The following is a 22,905-nucleotide window of genomic DNA, read 5'->3' as shown; positions in this document are numbered from 1 at the left end:
TCATCATTGAGATACTACAATGAATGAATCAACAAGTACATTCAAAAAAACAAATCTAGACGATGACGATTTCATAACTATAACCAAAAGAATCATCATGAATGAATCATCACCACCGACCATGTACAACACAATTGCCTTCATCAACAACATGGAAGAGGAACCAAGCAGAGTGAGTAACTGTTGTTGTAGCTCTTACACGAAGAAGCTTTCATCAACGACATCAAACCCACTGCTACTACTAACCACAACATGTTCCTCCTCCACGGCCCGAAAAGAAGAAGAACAAGACTTTGATTTCCTTTTTTACCGCCATGATCACTTATCCACCCGAGAATCCATGGTGGTTGACTTTACCACGAGACGAACCATACCTTCCTCACGGTTTCATCGTTCCTACATGTCGTCATCATCATCAATAACTACCATGGTTTCTTTATTCATACTCCTAGCTCTATTTATTTTGAACATCACTAATCTCTATGTATTAACCACTACTCGTTACCACTCCCATTTTCAACCACAAGGGCTTCATCATCATCATTATAATAACGACTACCACCATTGGACCACATCGGAGCATGCTTTATTACAACGACAAAGACTACATGATGAGAGCATGTTCGTCGTACTCGCTCAAGAATCATCATCATCATCATCACCACCACCACCCTCAACATCTCCTTCGTCGTGCATCTTGTCCCAAGAGCAAGCCTTTCTATTCACCCAACTCCACGATTTTAAATTCACGCCCAATCTATATGGAACCTGGCGATTGAAATACTCTAATGTTTCCAGTACAACCTCTTTGTCGGCATCATCTCATCTCGTACCATGTCCTGATCTCTTTGAAATTACAACCATTTCAGTGAGTGCTACCATTGATCGAATGACCTACTTTGCAGTTTCTATGGATATTATACATAATAAGACTGAATTTGAGAGTGATTTGTGGGGAGTGGCCTATCAACCTCGATTCCGTAACATCTTCTTTGAATTGCATGCTTCCACCAATCTCACTCGAACCCATTCTGGAAGTTATTTAGTGGAAATGAAAGATCAATATTTGGTCTCAAATGAAACACGTGAAGATGGTTCCTATGCAAGTCTAGTGTCAGGCTCACAAGTGTTCATGACACCACTCTTCATGAGAAAGATGTTTTATGGATTTGAATATACTATTGAACTGAAATTACAAGATTTATTCAACATGTTAAAAAGTGAACAAGACAATATTCCTCCTCCATCCATACAGACCTTTCTGACCTCTCTAAGTTTTTCCAATTCTTCCAACAATTCTTCTTCATCCATGAACATGACCAATTCAGAATCTATTTTCAAGTTGAAAATGTTGGTCTCTAAATTTGATTTACCTTTTACCTTTCCTCTCATTATCAAACAACCTTTGGGAACAAATTCAATACTTTTATGTGCTGAGATTTCTTTGAAAACACTTGGTCAAACGGAATTATCAGATTTGAATTTTCAAAAAAGTCTCATTCAGGTACATCATGCCATCTCAACCATCATTGTGGTGATCAATGCAACGTTGAGCATCATTGTATTGAGTTTATTAGTAATTCTTAGAAAATCAAAACCTAGAGAATCTCGTGGATATTTACCTTATGTGATATTTATTCAAATTTTTGTCAATTTTGTGAGATTGTTGTTACAGACGTATTGGGGTGATGAATTTCTACTTCTCGTCTTTGTATTTTCTACAATGATTTTACTTTGCTTCAGTTATCTCATGTATTTCTTAAATACCTTGGTAGTTTTTTATAAGAGAAAAGTATACAACGATTGGTATAAAAAGATGAAGAGAGAATCTTTGGATAAGCAGAAAAAACAGAAAACTAATGCATCTGTAAATCAAAACACAATTGCCATTGTTGTCACAAGCCATGGAGATGCAACTCCTACTCTTCCCTCAGCTGGTAATCATTTTTTAACTCCCTTGACACATGAGAATGCAGATTCCAGTAACAAATCTCTAGAGAGTTCACTTCATCCAACTAGTTCCTCATCTGCCATTACTTTACATTCCAATTCATCAGGAGAATTGTTATTACAACCATCACAAACACCACAAACACCTCAACCACAGCAGCATTTACTACCTCAGAATTCTGTTAGCGACATTGACATGACTGCCACAACTGCAGGAGTTGCAGAACCATTAACACTACCACCACAATCACAGCAATCTGTATCCCAACAAAAAGATTCAACACTTGAGAATACCATTGCAAACCATCTTTCAGAAAATGGTCTAGATGTTAGTAGTGGAAGTATGAGTATTCTTCATGAAGATGTACTTTCCAAAACAGAACTAGGTTCCATATGGTGGGTAAAATCTCGTCGTGTGAAAATTTGCAGTACCATCTTTGTGGCTTTCCTTGTTTCACTTTCTCTTGTGGCCATCCTTCCAGTGTTCTTGCTCACTGGCGAATCAGTACTTCAAACCACCGTGTTAAGTGTTCTTGGATTTTATTTTTTAGTAGCTTCTGCAATGGCTATTGGAGCTCTCTCTTTTGATATGGCATGGAATTGGAAAAGAATTATCAAGAGGTGTGAGTGGAAGAAATACTTTTTTAGAAATGATCCATTGTACTATCGTTTAGAGCTGGTTATTCACTTCTTCTCGATTTTTCAGTTTATTGCCAGTGTTGCAGTGCTATTCATTGTTAGAGATCGTGTGGATAACATTTCACTCCTCAATAACAAGACCTATTCAAGTACTTTACCTACTGCCACATTTGCTTCTCTTCCAATAGAATTCACTGCTGTAGTTTTTGAAATTTTAGCCTCTGGAGGTGGATTTATTTGTATCATGACTCTGTATGAAAAGTACAAAATGTTGTTTGAGAGTGAACAAGATGACTATTCACATGATACTCATTCAAAGGCAGATCAGAATGAACATCAAGAAGAGCCTCCAAATGCACAAGTAGAAATACCAACCATTGATAAGAAGCCATCGAATGTGAAATTTAGAACGAACATTTTTTCTCCACTTCTTGAATTACTTGGTGATGATCTTGGCAAATTATTCGTCGATGAAAAAGGTTTTGAATTATTGAGACTATTCTCTAGAAGTGAATTTTCTATGGAGAATCTTGCTTTCATTAACGACATGGAAAAGATTTATACTTTACTGTTTTGTGATATTAACGAATCAAGAAAGCTGAGTGGTAGTGGAGCAGCATCTCCCACCAGTAGCAGCTTGAGTAAGAGTTATAAACCAACTCTCAGACAAAATCTCTCCCGTGATACGATTGAAAAAGCAAAGCAGACAGTTTGTGAAGATTTTTACAATCTGTATGTGAGTGAAAATGCCAAACTTTCAGTGAACTTTTCCAATCAATCCAAAATGATTTTTAACAAGTGGAAACAAAATGGATGGAATGATGAATATATCAAATCCGATGAATTTCCAAATGATTTGGATTACATTACATTGGATGTTGTAAAAAATGTTCGAGATACCTTTCGAAGATTTCAATTGACTCAATCATACAAGGAATGGAAGATACAATCTCGCAAGAACATTCAAGTTCTTAAAAGTGCGTTGAGACAAGCAAAGAAAAGCCCAGTGACCATTCATCTCAATAATGGAAATGGTGCAACAGTGTTGTTGGCAGAAACAATCATTTCACCATCTCCTCCTGCTGCTACAAGCACATCTCCAACTGCGAACAATGCAAGCACGACGATAGATGTCAACACTGTTAAGCTGGAATGAGAGGACACTAAAAATACCTAGTAGTTGGTAATCTAAGAAGTGAAATTTTAATAGGTGTGATAACAATACAGTATATTTACTTCTTTTTGAAGAGTTTGGAAAGAAAACCTTGTTTCTTTGGTTTTTCTTCTTTTTGGTTTCCGCTGCCCGTGTCTGTATCTTCAGTGTTGAAATCAATAATCATTTTACACAGCATCTCAAAGGATTTTTGTACATTTAACCCTTGCTGTTTTTTGTTTGAAATCAAAAACAGAGTATAAAGGGTGATAGATAAAAAACCATTAATTTGGTTGTTATCAATGGTGTATAATTAAAATTCAAAATTTACCTTTGCAGAAGTATCAAAGTACATCCATCCATTGGTTTCACATAATTTCTTAGCATCGACATCTGTCACAGCTCTTGAACTAGCTGGTAAGTCGCACTTATTTCCACATAAAACTACAGGATATTCACATCCTTCTTTACTTTTAAGGATGTTATCATAAAAACTAGGAATTTCTTCAAAACTCTTTTTTGACGTGACATCAAACACTCTTTCAGTAATTAACATTAGATAACAACTGTAAAATTAAATTCTTAAATAAACATACAATAAAAACCCATCTCCTGATCTAAAATGTTGATCTCTTATCTTGTTACAGTGTAAATAATTCAGAATTTTCAATTCATGAAAACAACTTTGGTTTCAACTTACCACCTTATAAAGAGAAACCAAGAGTCATATTGTTGTCATCACGAATTTTCATTTCATTGAACGATCGTCAAATTGCTTACCTGATAATCTTCTTGACCTGCTGTATCAATAATATTTAATAACACTCTTTCGTTATTTACATTCAATACTTTTTGATAGCTCTATTTGTAAAAATAATCAGATGATCATCACAATGTTCATCATATGCACACTTACATCCTCTTTTTAATAACACGATCATTGAATAATAATAATAAATATTTTCATCAATTTCGGATCTTACCGATGGTTGGATTGTATTCTTCTTCAAATCGTCCTTCTGTTAAATTAATGGTCAGCGATGTTTTCCCTACGCCACCGGGGCCTGTGAAAAGTTTAATGTGTTCAAGCGAGTGCTCAGTTTGTGAAAGGATGTGCATATGGTGTGAAACGAACCTACAACGACCACTGTAAATTCATGTTTTGACATTTTTTGATGTTTGACAATCTCTGATCAATTCAAAAGGAAGACGAACCAGTTGGTGACTGGTTGATGAGGAGAAAGCCTTTGACCGTTAAAAATGTAATTTGGCGCTTTCATTCAAATTCAAAAATCAAATTTCAAAAAAATGTTTCACAACAGTCCTTCCTTGCAACACACTTCATTTATCACATCCCTGCAAGGAATTCGTGATGTAGTGAGTGAGATTCCATACCGAGATTCCATCTTCATGGTCGCTTCTCTGGATGTTGATGCTTTGGCAGCATTTCATATATTATCTTCTCTCTATAGGTCGGACAGATTTTTTGGTAACTATGCAGCAGTGTTAGTGAGTAATCATCAAGACATTACTCGGAATATTGAAAACAACAGTGATAAGACCATTTTCTTCTTGATCAATTGTGGTGGACAATATAAGGATTTTAACAAGTACAAAGACAAACACTTTTTCGTGTTGGACGCTTGTAGACCTTTCTATTTATGCAACGTGTTTAGTACTCTTCAACAAGTGAGAAACGTTCATTTAATTGTTGATAAGGATGAAGAGAATCATGGTCGATATTTATTTGTAAAGAAGAGCTTTGTGGATGAAATAATTCAAGGCACGGAAGATGCAGGAGAAGCCTATCATTCATCTTCTTTCTTTGATAAGAGTGCCAGTGAATTGGTAGAAAAAATTACTCTCAATCCCGATGAAGCTCTCAATGAAGATAATTTCATTGAGGACGATGATGATTTAAATGCTGATAAGGAAATGGCAGATTTTATTGTTCATGATGAGGAAGAGGAGGAAGAAGACGATGATGATGAGGTTCAAAGCAATCCTAGTGATGGAGAGGGATACAATTCCGATATGGCTATGGATAATGAGTCTATTCTATCGGAAATTGATGAACACTATTATGCAAGCACTCGAGAAGAACGAGTAATATTGTATAACAATAGTGATGGATTTAGCAAACCCTCAGCATTCCTTCTCTATTCCTTCTTGGAACAACATTCAATTTCTCTCTCCATGAGATGGGCTGCTATCATTTCCGTAACATTCCATTATTTATTCGATAGACTCTCTGATAATGAATATCCAGATTATTATTCGAAACTATCCTATGACCTAGTTTACAGGTCTAACGAAAAGTCGTTTGATGGTATTTCAATACCTCTTGATGGGGATTATATAAGAAACAAATATAACGATTTAAATATTGAACTATTGCGACAATGGACCATTTATGACGCTTGTTTGAACTCAACTCTGGTGGCTAGAGCTTTCAACACGTGGCTGAACAGTGGTATTGAAGCAATGAAACTATTTATTGCAGATTTAGGAATTAAATTACAAGACGCAACGTCACCGTGGCAAGCACTGCCTGGAGCAACCAAAGACCGATTCCTTGAGGCCGTGAAAAAAGAGAAGAACAAATATCATCTCTCCTCGATTGTATTTAATTCTTTCGAAAGAGTTTATGAACAGGCCTTTTCTCTTACTGCCAGTGATCAAGTATTTGCTCTTTTAGGCATGATGCAAATTGTTCCACCTCAAAATTTATTGACTACAATTTCTAATAGTATCATTAATGCAAAAGAGAATAAGCAGCTAATTGAGCAAGGAATAACAAAAGCGAAACAAATGAGACAAGCTATGAATGACATTTTCAAAATGGTCATGGAGAACAAATCATACACACATACTCGTGAATTTATTGCTATCGATTTGACAAGTATTAACCTTTCTCACTTCAACATTGCATTTTCATCACAGCTCGATCAACAACATTGGAACATTACATCCACCACTTCCATTAACTCTGAGACCGAAACTAGTATTTCCCCAGTTGCGTTTTTCCAATTGACCCAACATTTTATGAAACTTGTTAAGGTTTGTTTTTTTTACTTTTTTCATTCATCTTTGATACAAACATCTGTAGTACAACAAATTATTTGGAAAAGTACATGTAATTCTCATCAAGCAACTCGGAAATCAAGTTTACATTTGTGGACTTCATCAAAATCATCAAAAGATTCGAACCTTCAACAGAGCTTTTGAATTTGCATGCAGAACTTATAATGAACCAACAAAATATTCAAACTTTGGAAGCCAAGTCAAAATTATTGACAAATCTAAACGAAGTGACATTATTTCGGTGTTACTAGGGTCGCTAGTGCAATCAAAGAAGATGCCATCCCGTTCAAAACCTTCTCACCACGAGTTTGAAGATGACCAATTTGAAGAGGAGGAAGATGACGCTCTGATGGTTGATGATAACGATGACGAAGGAAATGACGAATAAAGCTCCAAAAAAAATGCTCCAATCAAGATTATTAACACTGCAGTTCTGCTTACCATCATCTCGTGCTTTCAAATTATACCCTGTTCAATTCCGATGCAATACGAATAAGTTTCCCAAAATACACGAAATTATTGCTCGGAATTATGCAAGAAAAATCACGAAAAAAGAAACAAGCTCGACAGAGGCATCCATCGATTCTTTGTTGGCGGAGTATGAACAACGTTCAAAACATTATGAAGCTGAAGTAGTAGAGAAAAAGCCTAAAAAGAAAGTTAAAAAAGTTTCTAAAACTGTAGTTGAAGAACAACCAGTTGAGGATAACAATATTGTTGAATTACCATCTGAGCTACAACAACAAGACACGTCTGATGAAATTCCTCTAGTTCGTGAAGCTGAAGAATTTAAAGACAGATATCCAGAAGATACAATTAAACTTTTAACTGCAGAGGAAGCCAATCGATTGTTAACAATTAATGAAGTATGTGAATTGATGGACAAGCATTTTGGATTGGATTTATTAGTGATGAATCTGAGCGAGAAGTGTTCATTTGCCGAATACTTAGTTTTTGTTACTGGAAGCAGTTATCGGCACATGAAAACATTGGCCAAAAGCGTGGTTGACGCTCTTTATGAGCGACGACTTCATAAATTAAAACCAAAAATTGAGGGCGAGATGGATACTAATTGGATGGTTGTGGATGCTGGTAATATTATTGTTCAAGTTTTTTCTCCAGAAGGACGAAGATCTTATGACCTTGAAAGAAAGTGGGCCTTTACCACAAAAGCAGAATTTGAACCAACTCTCGAACAGCTTTCCAGTATCTTTGAGAAAGAAACAAAGAAGAAGAAGAAGAAGTAAAACTGCATAATCTGATCACTAATTCTACTCTTGTCATTCTTCTCCTCTTCACTGTGTGGTTCTTCTCCATTGCAGTACTTCCTTAGTTTTGGTTTGCAAAATATCAGAAAGAAACGTTTGCTCTGCCATGAATTCTGCAGGAGTTTTCATCATATCTGCGCCTTGCTGTGGAGTGGATGACGATTCAATTGCAGCAGCCACCGATACATTTGTCGAGGAACTACCATAATCCTTTGATGTGGAAATATTGTTGGAACTACTTGCAGCAACTACTGAGGTTGATGAGATTGCCTCATTGATGCTACCGTCCAAGAAATCTTTCTTTCTACGTACGCTGCTGATTTTTTCCAAGAAACCTTTGGTCTGATTTTTCATCTTTTCATACTTTTCAGTATATTCAGCAAGAATTCTCTCCTTCTCAGCTTTATCGAGCTCTATTTGATTTTTCATAAATTCAATGAGCTCCTTAGAATTATGATCAAAATTAATAATTTCTAAATATTTCAGATTTTTCAAGCTTGGTGGGAGAGCTTTCAGGAAATTATATTCTTTTCATGATAATTTCCAATCAACAATGTTGTTAAAACATTTCTTCGATACCTACCTACATGGATTTTTCGTAGTCTTTTACATGAACCTATATTTTCAGGAAGGCTTGATAGCTCATTATAGGCAGCATAAATACCGTACAAATAAGGGCAATTTACAATCGTATCAGGTAATGTCATTAATGTGTTGTGCTCCACACGTAAGGAGATTAGACTCTCAAGCGCTCCGATACTCTTGGGAAGTTGACGTAAACAATTATAATCCAAGTCAATATCTTTGAGTTCTTTCATATTTTCATTAAAACATTCTTCAGGAATGACAGAAATTTCATTGTGGCTTGCTTTTAGCACAATCAAGCTATGTAATCGAGCAAATGATGTCGGTAATTCAGTTATATAATTTTTTGACATGAGTAAACGCTTCAGAGCTATAAATTTTCCAAAATTTTCTCCCAAAGTTGAAATATAATTGTTTGAAATGTTCAGCTCTGTCACATATTTGCCAACAGTCTGTTAAGCAGTGAAAATCAGAGAGGTGTTGAAAACATGATAACATACATCTGCAAGTATTGTAGGTAGGTCCTGAAGCTCGTTATTGGAAATGTCAATAATCTGAAGGTTTTTGCACATGTTGGTAACCTCAAACCTGCTTGAAAGATGTGTTAGTTTGTTGTTTGAGAATAAGTAGGCCTTGAGAGAAGTGATTGAACCTAAACCTCTCAAATCTTTTGCATGAATTGAATTTCGAGAAATGTCAAAATGTTCAAGCCCTCTCATGTTGTAAAACACGCAGACAGAGCGTCCATCTTCGAGTTCTATTGTTGGTAGTTCTCTTATTCTATTCCTATTCAGATTGAGTTGCTTTAATTTGGTCAACTTGTAAAACTCCTTTGGAATGACAGATATTTGATTACCTGCAAAATTCAAAAAGGTCAAGTTAACTAAATCACAAATGGTATGTGGAATGATGGACAACTTGTTATCTGCTAAATCTAACTCGATCAAAGTGGACGCTAAATTACTCCAATTTCCATTCCCTATAAAACTAATATTATTACTACTCAATTTCAAAACCATTATTTTTGATACCATCTTTTCAAAGAAAGCATCTGGTATTTTCTCCACTCTGTTATAACTTAAATCCAATGCCTTTAAATTCTTTAAATTCATTAGTTCGTAAGTAAAGTTTTTGATGTTATGATTGTGACTCAAATCTAATACTTTTAGAGCATCAAATTGAATAATTTCAGGAGGAATGGATTGAATCTTGTTATAACTGAGTATTAGAACATCAAGCTCCGATTTCAAAGATTTACTGTACAGCAAAAAGTCCGGAAAGTACGAATAACCCTTTTTCTCTAATTTAATATAATGTTGAGAGCATGCTTGTTGGATAATATTTTCATCCGAGTCTTTTAAAACTTCCTCATTGTACAAGAAATTCTTTACTTTTGAAAATAATTCAATGTAGTTGACGGGTGTTGCTTTTCCTCCTTCGGAAGAGAACGGTGGTTGTGATGGCAGCATTTTTATTTTGGTTGTGTTTACATCAAACAAAATGCCCCAAAGAAAGATCATCAAAGGTACTCACGAGGTAACTAAACATGTACAGGGTGATGACAAGAGTGTCACTTCTTCTTCCTCAACAACCTCATCTAACACCCCTTCCATACCAGAATATCATCAAGGAAAATTAGTGGAATATGACGATTTCAAGAAACAAGCAGAAGAATCGGAGCAAGAAAACACAGAAGAACAAGAACGAGCGAAAAGGTTGGAAGAAGAAAATGATGCAAAGATCGAAGAATTCAAGAAAAAACGAAACATTAAATTACAATATAACTACACTCCCTATTTTCATAATAAACAAGACGAGAAAGACTGACTTTGGAAAATGATATTATTCAGAAATCGTTTTTAATGTGTAGACAAATGCACAGGTCCTCCCGATGCACTTCCAATGTCCAAACCTTGCTTACTAGTAAAAACTGATGTTGTCTTTCTTTTGAGGGGCTACCCTAACACTTGGTCTAGATCTAATTTGATTGCCCTCGGAGCAAAACAAAGAAGAATCTTGTTGCTGATGAGAATGTTGAGGCAATGGATGAGAGGTTGCGGTGTTTGCATTTGATTGAGCTACTTGTACAGAGGAAGTTGAACCAATTTTGCCAGTAACCTCTTGTTGCGGTTTTCTTGGATTTCTATTGTTCGTCTGTGGGGATTGTGGTGTGCTTGAAACTACGCCGCTTCGTTGACTTGATCCAACTTCTTTCGTTTCTCCAGTTATAAAGTTGTAGGCTGTACTACCTCCAGGTGCCTCTCGTACTTTAATACTTGGTCTGAAGCAAAATTAGAACCCTGTTCTTCCTGAAAATACAACTTACCTGTTTCTGATCTGATTTCCTTCTCCACAGTAGAGAGCATCGTGAGAGTTTTGGTGCATGTTCATTTTGTTGTGTTGTTTTTTTATTTGATATAATTTTAAGGCTCGACTACGCAAAGGCGGGAATCCATTGCTGCCTTTCTGTGATGCGTAGTGACTCGCAGCATCGTAACTCCACAGCAGAGATCTGTAATAAATAAATAATTTTAACAGGGCTTTGTTAAGAAAAACTTGATTCTTTTACAACAAGAATCAGTTCTCAAGATTGTTCATTTACTCATCGTGAGGCTCACCATAATCTTCCTTTGGCTCTTTCGCTTCTTCATCTTCTCCATATTGGATGGTCATGTCAACATATGAAAGAATATAATCAATAGATTCTTCATCAGAAATATCAAGCTCTAAAAATCCAACCATGTTAAAATTATCAATCAATGAAACAATGGCATGGTTTAGTCGTGAAAACGGAGAATTTTTCTGATGAGGATTGGTCTCCTTCTCCAATGCATAGAGCAATTCTGTCTTGTCTGGAACTTTAAGATTCTGTAACACCTTTTGTCTTTCTTGATTGCCCTTGACTGTGTCACATTTTGTGAGAATATTAACGTGAGGAGTCTCAAATTGAATCATTGCAGATAATGCTTGTGTGATGCCACTGATATATTTAGTAACATCCTCAATAAATTGCACATCCATACAATAAACGCAACACACTCTGTATCCTCTTCGTTCCAATTCTTTTACGAAAAGTTGCATGATCGGAACGTGGCTATAAAGTTCAATCTGTCCTGGACAATCAAATACTAAATAATCATCTTCATAGTCATTCAACTCTTCCGAAAACCAATCCTCCAAATTTTGCATCAAATATTCCATACAATACACAAGACCACCATTAGGACCAAGTTGAAATTCTTCCATGACGTCCTCCAATGTAATTAAGTCTCGGATATCAAATGCACATTGATATTTATATTCTTCTGCAGCAGGATCTAAATTAACGACATGAATAATTCTCTTGGTGTTGTTGGCATGTTCCTGAATTGTTTGACAATATGTAGATTTGCCAGAGCCTGCAGGTCCAATCACTAGTTGGGCGTATTTTCCCATGATTAATTTTTTTTGTTGAATGATGAGCACGGAACTTCATCTTCTTCATTGAATAAATCCTTTGCGTATAGGGATTATGAATTTTAATCAAAGTTGATCGTAGTATCTTGGCTCGTTGCTCCGAATAATAATAACAACAATAAAAACGTTGTTTAAAATATTGATCGAGAAACAAATTTTTGCAAAATTGCTTTTAGAAAAAATGCTGCGCTCCATCACCAAGAAATTTTCATCATCAGGCAATCAGGTGATTCATCATTGTTCCCACAAGTCTTTTGCTCCTTTGTACATTTGTACACAGAAGGCTTGTTACTCCAAAGTAGGAGAAAGAAAACACAAAGAGCAAATGACAGATGTGAGAAAGAAATACAAGCAATATGTCGAACAAGCAAAACAACAACAAGATGAAAAATCCAGAAAGGAATTTGCCGAACACCGAGAAAGAGTTTTAACCTACCGTGAACATAAACGCACCATTGCAATGCAAAACATACAAAAACATGAAAGAATGATGCAAATTCAGAAGGAAGAGTATGAAAGAGCAAGAATGGAACGAGCTCAAAGAGCAATTAATTTAGAGGCCATTGAACAAAGTAAAAGAAGGGATAACTTGAAGAGATTAGTTTCCGAGGCTGAATTCTTTATTACACCAGAAAATATTGATAGACATATTGACAATCAATTAAATCCAGCTCGTATTGTTGTACCAACAATGTTCGGAGAAGGAAAGTTTGGTGTTAACGATGAGGTTGCTCTTGAATATTTGAGAGTAGGAAAAGAAAGACAACATTTGAGAAGAGAGAGTATTGCGGAAGATCCACTCTATCCTAATGCTAAGGTTTTCGGAGACCATATGGCCTTTTTGGAGACTCATTTGGGTCAAAACACTACAGAATTATTTGACTTGTACCAGTACCTGAATGACACTGAATCTGACAATCAACCTTCAGGCCAGCCACGACCACAAGAAGTCTCAGAAACGGCAGATGAAGAGGAGATGGAACAAAACCTTGACGACATGGAAGTTAACTTTGATATGAGTCAGTTGGAGTTGGAGAAGGATGATGAACCTTTGGAAGATTTCCACATACCAGCCGCTCTTTCTGATGAATTTGTAAAGAAATTCGAAAAAGCTAAACCTGAATTAGTAGAGGGAGTTGATTATTCTAAATATGAAAGATTGTTACGAGATATGAAGTCTCTTTTGGCCAACGAACCTATTTCTATAGAGAATCAATTGAAGGCACTTGACGACTCTTCTGCTTTGGAATTTATGGAGGCTGTTGGCAAGGCACCTAATATGGATGAATCTGCTCAACAACCAAAACAAAGAGCTCGTAAACCAGAAGAAGAAGAAGAAATTCTTGGAGGCCCTGGAGAACCTGTTGCAATTCCTAAACTCGACGATAAGACAATAACAGCTTTGGAAAATGATGACGTCGATTATTTCATAGAACAAGCAAAGAAATTGCCTGTCGACCCTCTCGTTGCTTCAGTTAATCACATTGTACCTAAGGTAAAGAGTCAACAAGAAAAAGAAAGATTGCTAGAAGAAATGGCCAAGATTCCACAGCTAGCCACCGCTCATACTTTGCATCCTGCTCCAAAGAAGAGAAAGAGAAAAACCTCCAATGTTTAACTTCGAGAAAAATAAATAAGGCCTTTCACATTATTTTAATTAGGATTCGAACAGTGGTGGTTTGATGCTGTATTAATCTTGATTAATGCACCATTCCCTTGTAATTAAAGAGCCGGACCAAATTATCTTCGCTTGCACTGGCAATCAGCCCTTGATGAGCGTTGTAAGCAACATCAAAAACCGTTCCGTTGAAAACACCATTCAAACTGGAAAATTTGTTGCTAGAACCAAGTTTTTGAACTAATTGACCAGTAAGAGAGTCCCAAATGTACACATAACCATCCTCACTACCACTCATTACTACTCTTTCTTTGGGTCCAAATTTACATCGAATAAAGTTCTTGTAAGCATTTTGGTGGCCTTTGAATTTTTGTTGCACTAATGATTGTTGATTTGTCGAGTTGCTTTCTAATTTTCGTACATCCCACAGTCTGTTGAGATTGTCTTTTGAGCAAGAAAGTAATTTGTCTCCTGTTTTGCTAACTTGCAAACCAGTAACTTCACCAAGGTGCTTATCAATGGAGGCAATACATTCACCACTCGTGATATCCCAAAATTTGATCGACTTGTCTTTTCCTCCTGTTATCAACAAATTTCCAAAAGGATTAAACACAACTGAACATACTGATGACCTATGCCCTTCAAATCTCTTTACAACTGCGTTTTTTTCCAAATCATATAGAATCACCACATTATCATATCCTCCTGTTGCAATATATTTTCCATTTGGATCAAACTCAACACTGTAGAGATCTGATTTAACACCAGTCGTATTGAATTCAATGGAATGAGAACAGTTATTAACCACTCTGTTTTGGCCGTTGTTTTCAATAATATTCTTAACATCCCAAATTTTTACAGTACCATCGCTAGATGCGGAGGCCAATAAATTTCCTGAGGATGAGCAAGATAAATCCCAGACTCTATTGGAATGTCCTTCTAATGACACTATTAATGGCTCGTTTTCATAGCTTGTGGATTCTAAAATTGACGAATGATTTTCAGATTTAGCAACTGGTGAAGTGCTATCTTCAGGCTTTTCGTTAGATGAGTTTAGCGTAATGACGTTTGGGTGTGCCAGAGTGTTCCAAATTTTGATGGTGTGATCACTAGAGCATGACGCCAAATATAAACCTTGTTTTCCAATAAACTCCACGCACTTCACGTTCTCTTTGTGCCCTTTGAACGTGTTATATAAAGAATTTGGTATAATCAATGTTTCATAATCAAACAAGAGAGATGATACTGCATTCGGTCCTCTACTACCTCTAAACCTCTCTGATATATGGCTTCTGGTTTCCATATAATTGGCAGATTCTATTGCTTGATAATTTACAGCTTGATGAAGTAGTTCTAAAAGTCTGTTTTGAGGCACTACACTAGAAATTTGATGGGTGTCTCCCTCAAATAAAATAGAAAGGCTTTCTTCTCGTTTGTACTCGTAAAGTATCTTTTCAATTAATGCATCTCGTGAAGTATATCCTCCATATGTCAGAATTGAATTATTTGAAATATTTCCTTTCCACTCTTGAAATCTATCAACCTCGTTCACGCTCTTACATGTCAGCAATAGACATAAATCAGAAAACTCTTCTTTTGTAGAAACTGATTTCAATGGTTTCAATCTCTTATTGAGTATTGAAAAGGCTTTTTGATACTCTCCACCTTCGATCAGTTCAAAATAATACTGCTTGTATATTGCGTACAACGTTGATTTGGATATCGTCGAATTGGTGCTAACACCAATGGTAGAGCTATTGAAAGAATCTTGAAGTGCATTATCAACGCTTGACCAATTACCGTCTCGCATATCGGAACAAATCTGTTCTATCAAGGAATGTTTTTGAGCTTCTCTTTTTTGTTTTGCTTGGCATTCCTCTAGTAACGTTATGGCCGATGTATTGTATCCTTCACAATTCAGATATCCAGCGATCATCAATAACAATTCTTTTTTAATATTTGGATTATTAAAATTTACGGAAACCAAAGATGGGGCACTAAAAGAATGATTTGTAGTTGCAAAATGACTTGTAGTATTCATTATCGGATCTGATTTGTTATTAGAATCGTGAGAGTGTTGTGGACGATGATGATTATCACTCAAAGCAGCTGTTCCGTTATTGTGTTGGGTGGTATCATTTTTTTGTGTGATTGAAATCCTTTTTCCTCAAACATTCATCAGTTACACCTTCAAAGCAAAGAATTCTACAAGTTCTGTTGTTAATCTTTTTATCCAAGCCTGAACTTATCTACCAATTATATGAAGCACCTTTGTCTGGAAAATGAAATATGTTCAATCGCTAACAACTCGTTCAAAAATTAGATTTTACAAATGTCAAAATGAACAACTAGGGGTTACACAACAACTTGCCGGGCCAATACTCCATCAATGATGTTGCTGGTGATGTAAAGATCTCCTAGCTCATTTCTCATCAATTAACGAAAGACAGAATCATCATCTTTCCCAACAACAAAAAAAATGAGTCACTCCCCCACCACTCTTTTGACCACTTCGAGATCATCACCATCAGGATTTGGTGTTCCGAGCTCACCTTCTACAGCCGGGAGTGTGTATAATCCATCGGGAAAGTTTTCAGAAAATGAATTGAGAATGGAGAAATTACTTCCGTTGCTGGTAGATTATTCTATTGAATTTACATCAGCTGTACATAGTGATATCCATCGATCTGTTGTATTTGAAGGAGGAAAATTAATGGGAAATATAATCATGAAACCATCATCACAAGTATTTGATATTGCTGCAGCAGTGAAATATCAACAGCAAGTTCACCAATCACCTCTTTCTTTTCTCGATCGAGATTTATCATCTCCTCTGACTGCTAGCGTTCCTGGATCAAATACATCATCTGATATTTCAAATGGATATTTATTTACTACTTTTACGAATATATTTGATATCAAACCTGATAAGGATGTAAATGCCAGCGCAGAAGAATATTTACCAACAAATAATTTATTGTTGTTAGATGAAAAGCAAAGAGAACTTTTGTTGACAAAAGCAAAGAAAACTTGGAAAGATTTATTCTCTAAACTACACATCAAAACATACATTTCATCTAGATTTCCAGAAAGCGTGAAATCTACCACTCCATCGTCGTCTGGGGCTTCTAATAGTGCCACATCCATTGATATCAAATATTTTGATGCCAGCAAAGAATTTATTGATTTTTATTTGTTTAAAAGCAACTTTGTCGCCAAGCAAGCTGTGAATTCACAAAGTATATTTATGGAGATGACTGCGAATGAGTATGCGAATAAGGGATACGAAATGAACGATCAAGACCAAGATGACAGACATATTCAATTAACCTTTCCTTTCAATATTGACATTCCTTTCAATGACTTGAACAGAAATCCATTCTTTGTTATCTCTGAAATATTTATTCCATCAGACCAATTCTCTGATAGTATGGTCAGATCATTAGCTGACGTCAAATCTCCGTTCAGTATGGTTAACAACTTTGATTTAGATTTTTTAGTCTCCTATGACACAAGTCAACAGTACATTCCATCTAGAATATTCTTATGTGCTCTCTGTAAACCTATAGCTCTTAGAAAGTCTCTAAAACTTACTTCAAAAACAAAATTGATGAATATGAAAAATTATATTCAGTTAGTGTTAGAGAACAGCTGTGAGAGTCAGACCATCAAAATTGAAAAAATTGAGCTCAATCTAGCGAATGCCAAGTTTTGTAAATATTGCACTCCAGGTGATACACAACAAACACTCGTCTCCAATGCTGACGAATCTCAACTCAAAAATACCACAACTGCCAATCATATAATTTCTCCTCCACCAAATGCAATTTACGATTTATTTAATTGCTTTATTGAAAAATCTCAATTTCCATTAGAGTTAAAACCTTTTGAACAATTTACAGCCAACTTGCTCGTTTCTCCCATTTATAGAAATATGGATGAAATTATTGAAAAGCTTCAAAATAGAAAACCAATTACTAACCTTTTTTTCAACACAATGAGAAGCTTCAACAGCAATAGCACTGACTCTACTCCATCCAACAGTAATTCTCTAGTATGGGACGATAGTTTAGGTCTCTATAAATCTCGAATTGAGGTTACCTATAGTATTAAGAATGTGGAAGAAGAAAAAGAGGAAACTTCAGATGAAAACAACGTTGCAGCTACAAATCAACAAGAATCGAAGCATTCCACAAGATTTAAGAGCTATATTGATGCTCCATGGATTGCTGTACTTAAACGAGGTCTTTTTGCCTCTATCAAGTATGACAAACAATCGGTGGCTCTTATGGAACCATTTACAGTGTCAATATTTTTATCTAATTTCGGAGATAGTGATTGTGATTTAATACTTTCTTCTCAACCAACAGCCAAATCGTCCATCATTTGTCAAGATGCTCAAATAGATGTTGGTATTGTTAAACCAAGTCAATCGACAAAGGTTGTTCTACACTACATTGGAGTTCAACAGGGCTTGCATCACATGGATTTACTTTGTATTTATAATAAGAGAACTCAACAACAGTTCATTTTCCCCTTCTTCCCTCAAGTCATCATTACCAAGTGAAACAATGAATTGTTTGCAATAAAAACATTCATAATAATGCTCCCTTCATTGCATTAAAAACCTTTCCAGAAAAAAATACGTCATTCTTTACAACGATCAATCACCATCATTACATGACCCTGTCCTAATTTTGAAACAAATACTTCACGATCATCATGAGCGTTCTTCAGAATTATATTCTTCCGTTATTCGGCAATGTTCCGATGGTTGCCAAGATCATAGTGATCATCCAAACATTATTGTTCATTTCATCATTAGTTTTTTGGCAAGACGTTACATGGCTTTTCTGTCTCATTCCTATCAATACAGTCAATCGCTTTTTTATTTGGAATTTATTTACATATGCTTTCATTGAAACAGAGCCGTTTAGTTTTTTATTTACAATTCTTAGTGTTATTATTACGAGCAAATGGATAATTAATAAGAATGTGCTGTTAGGATCACAATCTAACACATCTCCGAGCGCAAATATTTGGACAACAAGCATGTATTTATGGTTCTTGGTTGTTATGACCTGTTTATGCGGAGTAGTTACTTGGATTTCTCTCATATCACTGTATTATATTTTGGCTGTAGCCATGTATAACATGCCAGCAGCGTTAGAAGAAGTACAGATTGTTCTTCTCCATTCTAGATATCATGGCTTTCATGGACTGATTCTTGGATTTACAATGATCTTAAAACAACAAATTCCAGATGAATTTCCAATCAACTTTATTCCACTCAGAGCAAAGAATGTCCCATTTATTACACTCGTGATTAGTGTTGCCTTGTCATTTCTCACCAACCAAGTCTCAGATTTACCTTTTATAATATTTGGCTTTTATATTTCTTGGGTCTATTTAAGATTTTACCAGACCACACAAGATGGCACAAAAGGAGATCATTCGGATTCCTTTGCGTTTCATACACTTTTTCCTAGCATTTTACATCCTTTATTGGAGCCATTTGGGACTAAGGTTTATAATCTTGCAAGACAGTTCAAAATTGTATCAGACATTAGGACTGTTCAACAACCTCAACCTTCCTTCACAAACAAAGTATCTCTCAGTTCAAATTTTGACAGCATTTTCTTAGATTCTCCAATTAAGCCGCTTGTGCAAAGCAGCACCGCATCTCCACAAATTGATCAACATTTGACAACTCCAAAGACATCCGAACAAACAACTAAGAGACGAGAATTAGCTCTGCAAGAGCTTGATAAGAAATTGCAAAGTAACATGAACACTGCCAATAAAGTGGACAAAAGTGAAAACGTTTAATTTATGGAATATTGAGGATGTCTTTGAGTTTCTTGATTAAAACAAGCAAGTTCTTGTTATCCTTGATTTCAGGATAGAGTTCCTTGAGAAGATCAATAGATCTTCTGGAAATCTTGGAGTAAAGAAGGTCGTTGTGGTCAAAATGCTTTTCGTATGCGATATTTTTGCCACCTGAATCAATTGAAACAGCAACTTGCTTTGATTTTTCTGCCTCCTTAACAGGTTGTTTGTTATGCTCAATACTTGCAATTTTACCAATCACAAGTTGATCCTTCGTTGGTACAACAATTGGAGTTCCAATCTTCAAAGTACCGTCTATCACTTCAACACCAACAGTGATTGGATCTTTCTTGTGGAAAATGCAATCTGGAAGGATTCTCAAAACGCAAGGCCAAACAACATCATTTTGAGCCGCTAGCTTCTTTTCTTCGAGTTTCTTGGCCTTATGTTCCTTGAATCTGTCGAACAAGTGGTAAATAATATCTGCTGAGAAGATTGTGATACCTAATTTCTCAGCCTCTTCCTTTGCATCTTGGGTAATTTTAACATCAAAAGCCAGTAATACAGCATATTCGGGAGCAGTCTCTAACATTACTGATGTTCTAATAATGTCCTTCTTGTGAACAGGTCCAATGTTAATACCACAAACAGGAATACTTTCTGACTTCAAAAATTCAAGAAGAGCCTCCAGTGAACCCAATGTACTTGCTTGTACGAAAACACCTTTTCCAGTAGTAGAGATTCTATTCAAAACTTCGTTCAAATCAGCCATTACTTCCTTTTTCATTTCGTCCAAGTTGTCACCTGGTTTATACACAAGTACGTTACTTCCAGGAACAGCACCATCTAAATCTTGAGCAGAAATCTTAATACCCATGGATGCTTTCACCTCCTTACAGTGAATATATTCACCTTTCACTCTAATTTCACGTAAGGGCTTCGGTGTCAATAAGGCACGAATTTGAGTGACAATAGGACCGTTTAGACCGCAAACCACAATGGTGTCTCCCTCTCGCAGGATACCGTTGGAAAGAATGACGTCAATTGTTGTACCGTGACCTTCAATGACCTTCACTTCCAAAATTGTACATTGAATCTCAGTCTTATAGGTTAACTTCTTTACCATGTGCTTTTGAGTTAATTGACACATGAGAGCCAATAGATCAGGAATACCTTCACCAGTGTGTGCAGATGTTGGAACTAAAGAGAGACAATTCTTAAAGTCCTTGTTCTTGAAGTAAAGCTCAGAGTTAATACCATGCTGCATGAGTTGGTTTTGAACATCTTTTAGTTTTTGTTCAAATTGTTGAATGACGTTCTTCTTTTGGTTCTTCAAAGATTCTCTAATTGGAGCATTTGGAGTTGCCTTCCATTCATACAAAGCATCAACCTTGTTCAATGCGACAATAAATGGAGTCTTTCTATTTCTAATCAATTGTAAAGACTCAATAGTTTGTCTTTCCAAGCCGTGCATGATGTCAATAACAAGAATAGCAATATCACAAAGTGATGAACCTCTAGTTCTCAAATTGTTGAAGGATTCGTGTCCAGGAGTATCAATGATAAGCAAACCTGGCAGATTATACTGCAATTGCTGTTTAACAGACTCGTTGAGCTTGAAAGTTTGCTTCTTAATAGCATCGATTGGAACATAAGTAGCACCGATTTGTTGAGTAATACCTCCAGCTTCTCCGCTTTGAACATTAGTACTTCTGATCTTATCCAAAATTTTCGTTTTACCAACGTCAACGTGACCAAGAACACAGCAAATAGGGTTACGGAGATCACCTGTAGATCCTTTTTGTTTCTCATCTTCAGTCTGGCTTGACGATAATCCTTGTTCATTGGATTGATCACTAGTTTGCTCAGCAGCATGAGTAATAGTGTTTTCTTCCTCCTCAGCACGGTCTTCGGATTTGGGTTCATCAATGTTCGAAGGTTCAGCAGTTTGGCTCTCAGTAGTTGGCTTGTTAACATCTGAGCTACTACTGCCTCCATCAAGATCAAAATCTTCCCAACTGTCGTCGTCAACTGCAACTTGTTTGACTTGTTCTTCCTTCTTTTCTTCTCTCTTCTTCTTTTCTTCTTTCTTTTTTTCTTCTTTTGGAGCTTTTTCTGCTTGTGTTTCGTCCTTCTTTTTAGCCTCCTTCTTGGTCTTGTCATCCTTCTTATCATCCTTCTTCTTGTCAGACAAGGCAGCGACATGACCCATTTGAAGCATCAATGCTTTCATATTCTCTGCTCTTTTTTCTTCTTCAAGCTGTTTCTTTGATTTGTAAAGTCCTTTCTTCTTTAGTTCTTCAATTTCTTGCTTTTTTTTGAGTTTTTCTTTTCTCTTCTCCTCCTCTTGTCTTCTCTTCTCTTGTTCTTCTAATTTTTGGAGCATTTCAAGTTCTTTTCGCTTCTCCTCCTCTTCTCGCTCAATTCTCTCTCTTTCAAGCCTTTCCTTTTCAAGCTTTTCCTTTAAAGCGGCCACAGCCTTTGGAGGAGCTTTTTTACTTGCAGCTGCTGATCCTGGCTTTGCTGTTGGTTTCTTTTCATCTTTTTTCTCCTCTTTCTTTTCCTTGTTCTTTTCATCCTTCTTTTTGTCTTCCTTCTTGCTCTTTTCGTCCTTCTTTTTGTCCTCTTTTTTGTCTTCTTTTTTATTCTTCTTGTCATCCTTTTTGGATTCTTCTTTTGGTTCCGCTGGTTTTTCTTCCTCAATTTCTACTTCTTCAGCAGCAATCATGGACAAATAATCATCACCTCCTTTCTTCTTTTTATCTTTCTTATTTTCTTGCTTTTTTGGCTCAGCTTTTTTTGGTTGTTGTTGTTCAGAAGCATTTTCGTCTTGTTGTTGATCAGTGTCATTACCAGCTATCATTGACTCGTAATCATCATTCTTTTTCTTTTTGTCCTTTTTGTTTTTGTTATTTTTTGATGATTCTGTGTTTGATTGAGAAGGAGTAGATGTTGTTTCGGCTGTTGTTGTGTCTTCCGTTGCTGGTGCTTCATCGCCAGCAAGCATAGACATGTAGTCATCGTCTGCGAGTCCCTTCTTCTTTTTATCTTTACCCATTTTTTTGAACGAATTTGTTACTCAGTATTTTTATCACGTTCACCAATAAAAACTTGCCAGCTTTCGATTGAAGCCCAAAATTTCAGGCATGTTGTGCTTGAAAGTAAAGGTTGAAATTGATAATATTGAAAACAACAACATTCCAACAGTTGTTTTTCGATTTATCGAAAGTGGTTGATGTTTGTTTTGGTCATTTTAGTTTTCTTCCGTATCTAGTTTTTATTCCGTAGAAGAGGATCCAAGCTTGTAGGAACGTCCTTGGTTG

The 22,905-nt window shown here is 36.1% G+C and overlaps 12 protein-coding genes across 12 annotated transcripts; 6 read left to right on the top strand and 6 right to left on the bottom strand.

Moving 5' to 3' along the window:
- Nucleotides 1-97: 97 nt before the first annotated feature.
- Nucleotides 98-3,745, top strand: C9374_002316 (uncharacterized protein; the record flags this gene model as incomplete). Its single annotated transcript, XM_044691721.1, has 1 exon — nucleotides 98-3,745. The coding sequence occupies one exon, from the start codon at nucleotides 98-100 to the stop codon at nucleotides 3,743-3,745; it is 3,648 nt and encodes a 1,215-aa protein (XP_044550564.1).
- Nucleotides 3,746-3,821: 76 nt separating this feature from the next.
- On the bottom strand, nucleotides 3,822-4,911 carry C9374_002315 (uncharacterized protein; the record flags this gene model as incomplete). The annotated part of the gene is made up of 7 exons (XM_044691720.1): nucleotides 3,822-3,971; nucleotides 4,074-4,281; nucleotides 4,339-4,379; nucleotides 4,523-4,603; nucleotides 4,659-4,663; nucleotides 4,726-4,806; nucleotides 4,878-4,911. The coding sequence occupies 7 exons, from the start codon at nucleotides 4,909-4,911 to the stop codon at nucleotides 3,822-3,824; spliced, it is 600 nt and encodes a 199-aa protein (XP_044550563.1).
- Nucleotides 4,912-5,050: 139 nt separating this feature from the next.
- Nucleotides 5,051-8,073, top strand: C9374_002314 (uncharacterized protein; the record flags this gene model as incomplete). The annotated part of the gene is made up of 3 exons (XM_044691719.1): nucleotides 5,051-6,802; nucleotides 6,852-7,178; nucleotides 7,324-8,073. The coding sequence occupies 3 exons, from the start codon at nucleotides 5,051-5,053 to the stop codon at nucleotides 8,071-8,073; spliced, it is 2,829 nt and encodes a 942-aa protein (XP_044550562.1).
- A 48-nt stretch (nucleotides 8,074-8,121) lies between these two features.
- On the bottom strand, nucleotides 8,122-10,148 carry C9374_002313 (uncharacterized protein; the record flags this gene model as incomplete). The annotated part of the gene is made up of 3 exons (XM_044691718.1): nucleotides 8,122-8,621; nucleotides 8,678-9,131; nucleotides 9,180-10,148. 3 exons carry the CDS (start codon nucleotides 10,146-10,148, stop codon nucleotides 8,122-8,124), a joined length of 1,923 nt encoding a protein of 640 aa, XP_044550561.1.
- Nucleotides 10,149-10,179: 31 nt separating this feature from the next.
- On the top strand, nucleotides 10,180-10,506 carry C9374_002312 (uncharacterized protein; the record flags this gene model as incomplete). Its single annotated transcript, XM_044691717.1, has 1 exon — nucleotides 10,180-10,506. One exon carries the CDS (start codon nucleotides 10,180-10,182, stop codon nucleotides 10,504-10,506), a length of 327 nt encoding a protein of 108 aa, XP_044550560.1.
- A 93-nt stretch (nucleotides 10,507-10,599) lies between these two features.
- Nucleotides 10,600-11,070, bottom strand: C9374_002311 (uncharacterized protein; the record flags this gene model as incomplete). The annotated part of the gene is made up of 2 exons (XM_044691716.1): nucleotides 10,600-10,960; nucleotides 11,006-11,070. 2 exons carry the CDS (start codon nucleotides 11,068-11,070, stop codon nucleotides 10,600-10,602), a joined length of 426 nt encoding a protein of 141 aa, XP_044550559.1.
- Nucleotides 11,071-11,277: 207 nt separating this feature from the next.
- Nucleotides 11,278-12,114, bottom strand: C9374_002310 (uncharacterized protein; the record flags this gene model as incomplete). Its single annotated transcript, XM_044691715.1, has 1 exon — nucleotides 11,278-12,114. The coding sequence occupies one exon, from the start codon at nucleotides 12,112-12,114 to the stop codon at nucleotides 11,278-11,280; it is 837 nt and encodes a 278-aa protein (XP_044550558.1).
- A 202-nt stretch (nucleotides 12,115-12,316) lies between these two features.
- C9374_002309 (uncharacterized protein) lies at nucleotides 12,317-13,753 on the top strand (the record flags this gene model as incomplete). The annotated part of the gene is made up of 1 exon (XM_044691713.1): nucleotides 12,317-13,753. The coding sequence occupies one exon, from the start codon at nucleotides 12,317-12,319 to the stop codon at nucleotides 13,751-13,753; it is 1,437 nt and encodes a 478-aa protein (XP_044550557.1).
- Nucleotides 13,754-13,835: 82 nt separating this feature from the next.
- C9374_002308 (uncharacterized protein) lies at nucleotides 13,836-15,794 on the bottom strand (the record flags this gene model as incomplete). Its single annotated transcript, XM_044691712.1, has 1 exon — nucleotides 13,836-15,794. The coding sequence occupies one exon, from the start codon at nucleotides 15,792-15,794 to the stop codon at nucleotides 13,836-13,838; it is 1,959 nt and encodes a 652-aa protein (XP_044550556.1).
- Nucleotides 15,795-16,232: 438 nt separating this feature from the next.
- C9374_002307 (uncharacterized protein) lies at nucleotides 16,233-18,320 on the top strand (the record flags this gene model as incomplete). The annotated part of the gene is made up of 1 exon (XM_044691711.1): nucleotides 16,233-18,320. One exon carries the CDS (start codon nucleotides 16,233-16,235, stop codon nucleotides 18,318-18,320), a length of 2,088 nt encoding a protein of 695 aa, XP_044550555.1.
- A 485-nt stretch (nucleotides 18,321-18,805) lies between these two features.
- Nucleotides 18,806-19,582, top strand: C9374_002306 (uncharacterized protein; the record flags this gene model as incomplete). The annotated part of the gene is made up of 1 exon (XM_044691710.1): nucleotides 18,806-19,582. One exon carries the CDS (start codon nucleotides 18,806-18,808, stop codon nucleotides 19,580-19,582), a length of 777 nt encoding a protein of 258 aa, XP_044550554.1.
- A 1-nt stretch (nucleotide 19,583) lies between these two features.
- C9374_002305 (uncharacterized protein) lies at nucleotides 19,584-22,640 on the bottom strand (the record flags this gene model as incomplete). The annotated part of the gene is made up of 1 exon (XM_044691709.1): nucleotides 19,584-22,640. One exon carries the CDS (start codon nucleotides 22,638-22,640, stop codon nucleotides 19,584-19,586), a length of 3,057 nt encoding a protein of 1,018 aa, XP_044550553.1.
- Between the last annotated feature and the right edge of the window lie 265 nt (nucleotides 22,641-22,905).

This window comes from Naegleria lovaniensis (assembly GCF_003324165.1).
Source record: "Naegleria lovaniensis strain ATCC 30569 chromosome Unknown tig015, whole genome shotgun sequence".
NCBI classification, from domain to species: Eukaryota; Heterolobosea; class Eutetramitea; order Acrasida; family Naegleriidae; genus Naegleria; species Naegleria lovaniensis.
The sequence above is the reverse complement of the archived record's forward strand: the minus strand, read 5'-3'. Positions and strand labels throughout refer to the sequence as shown.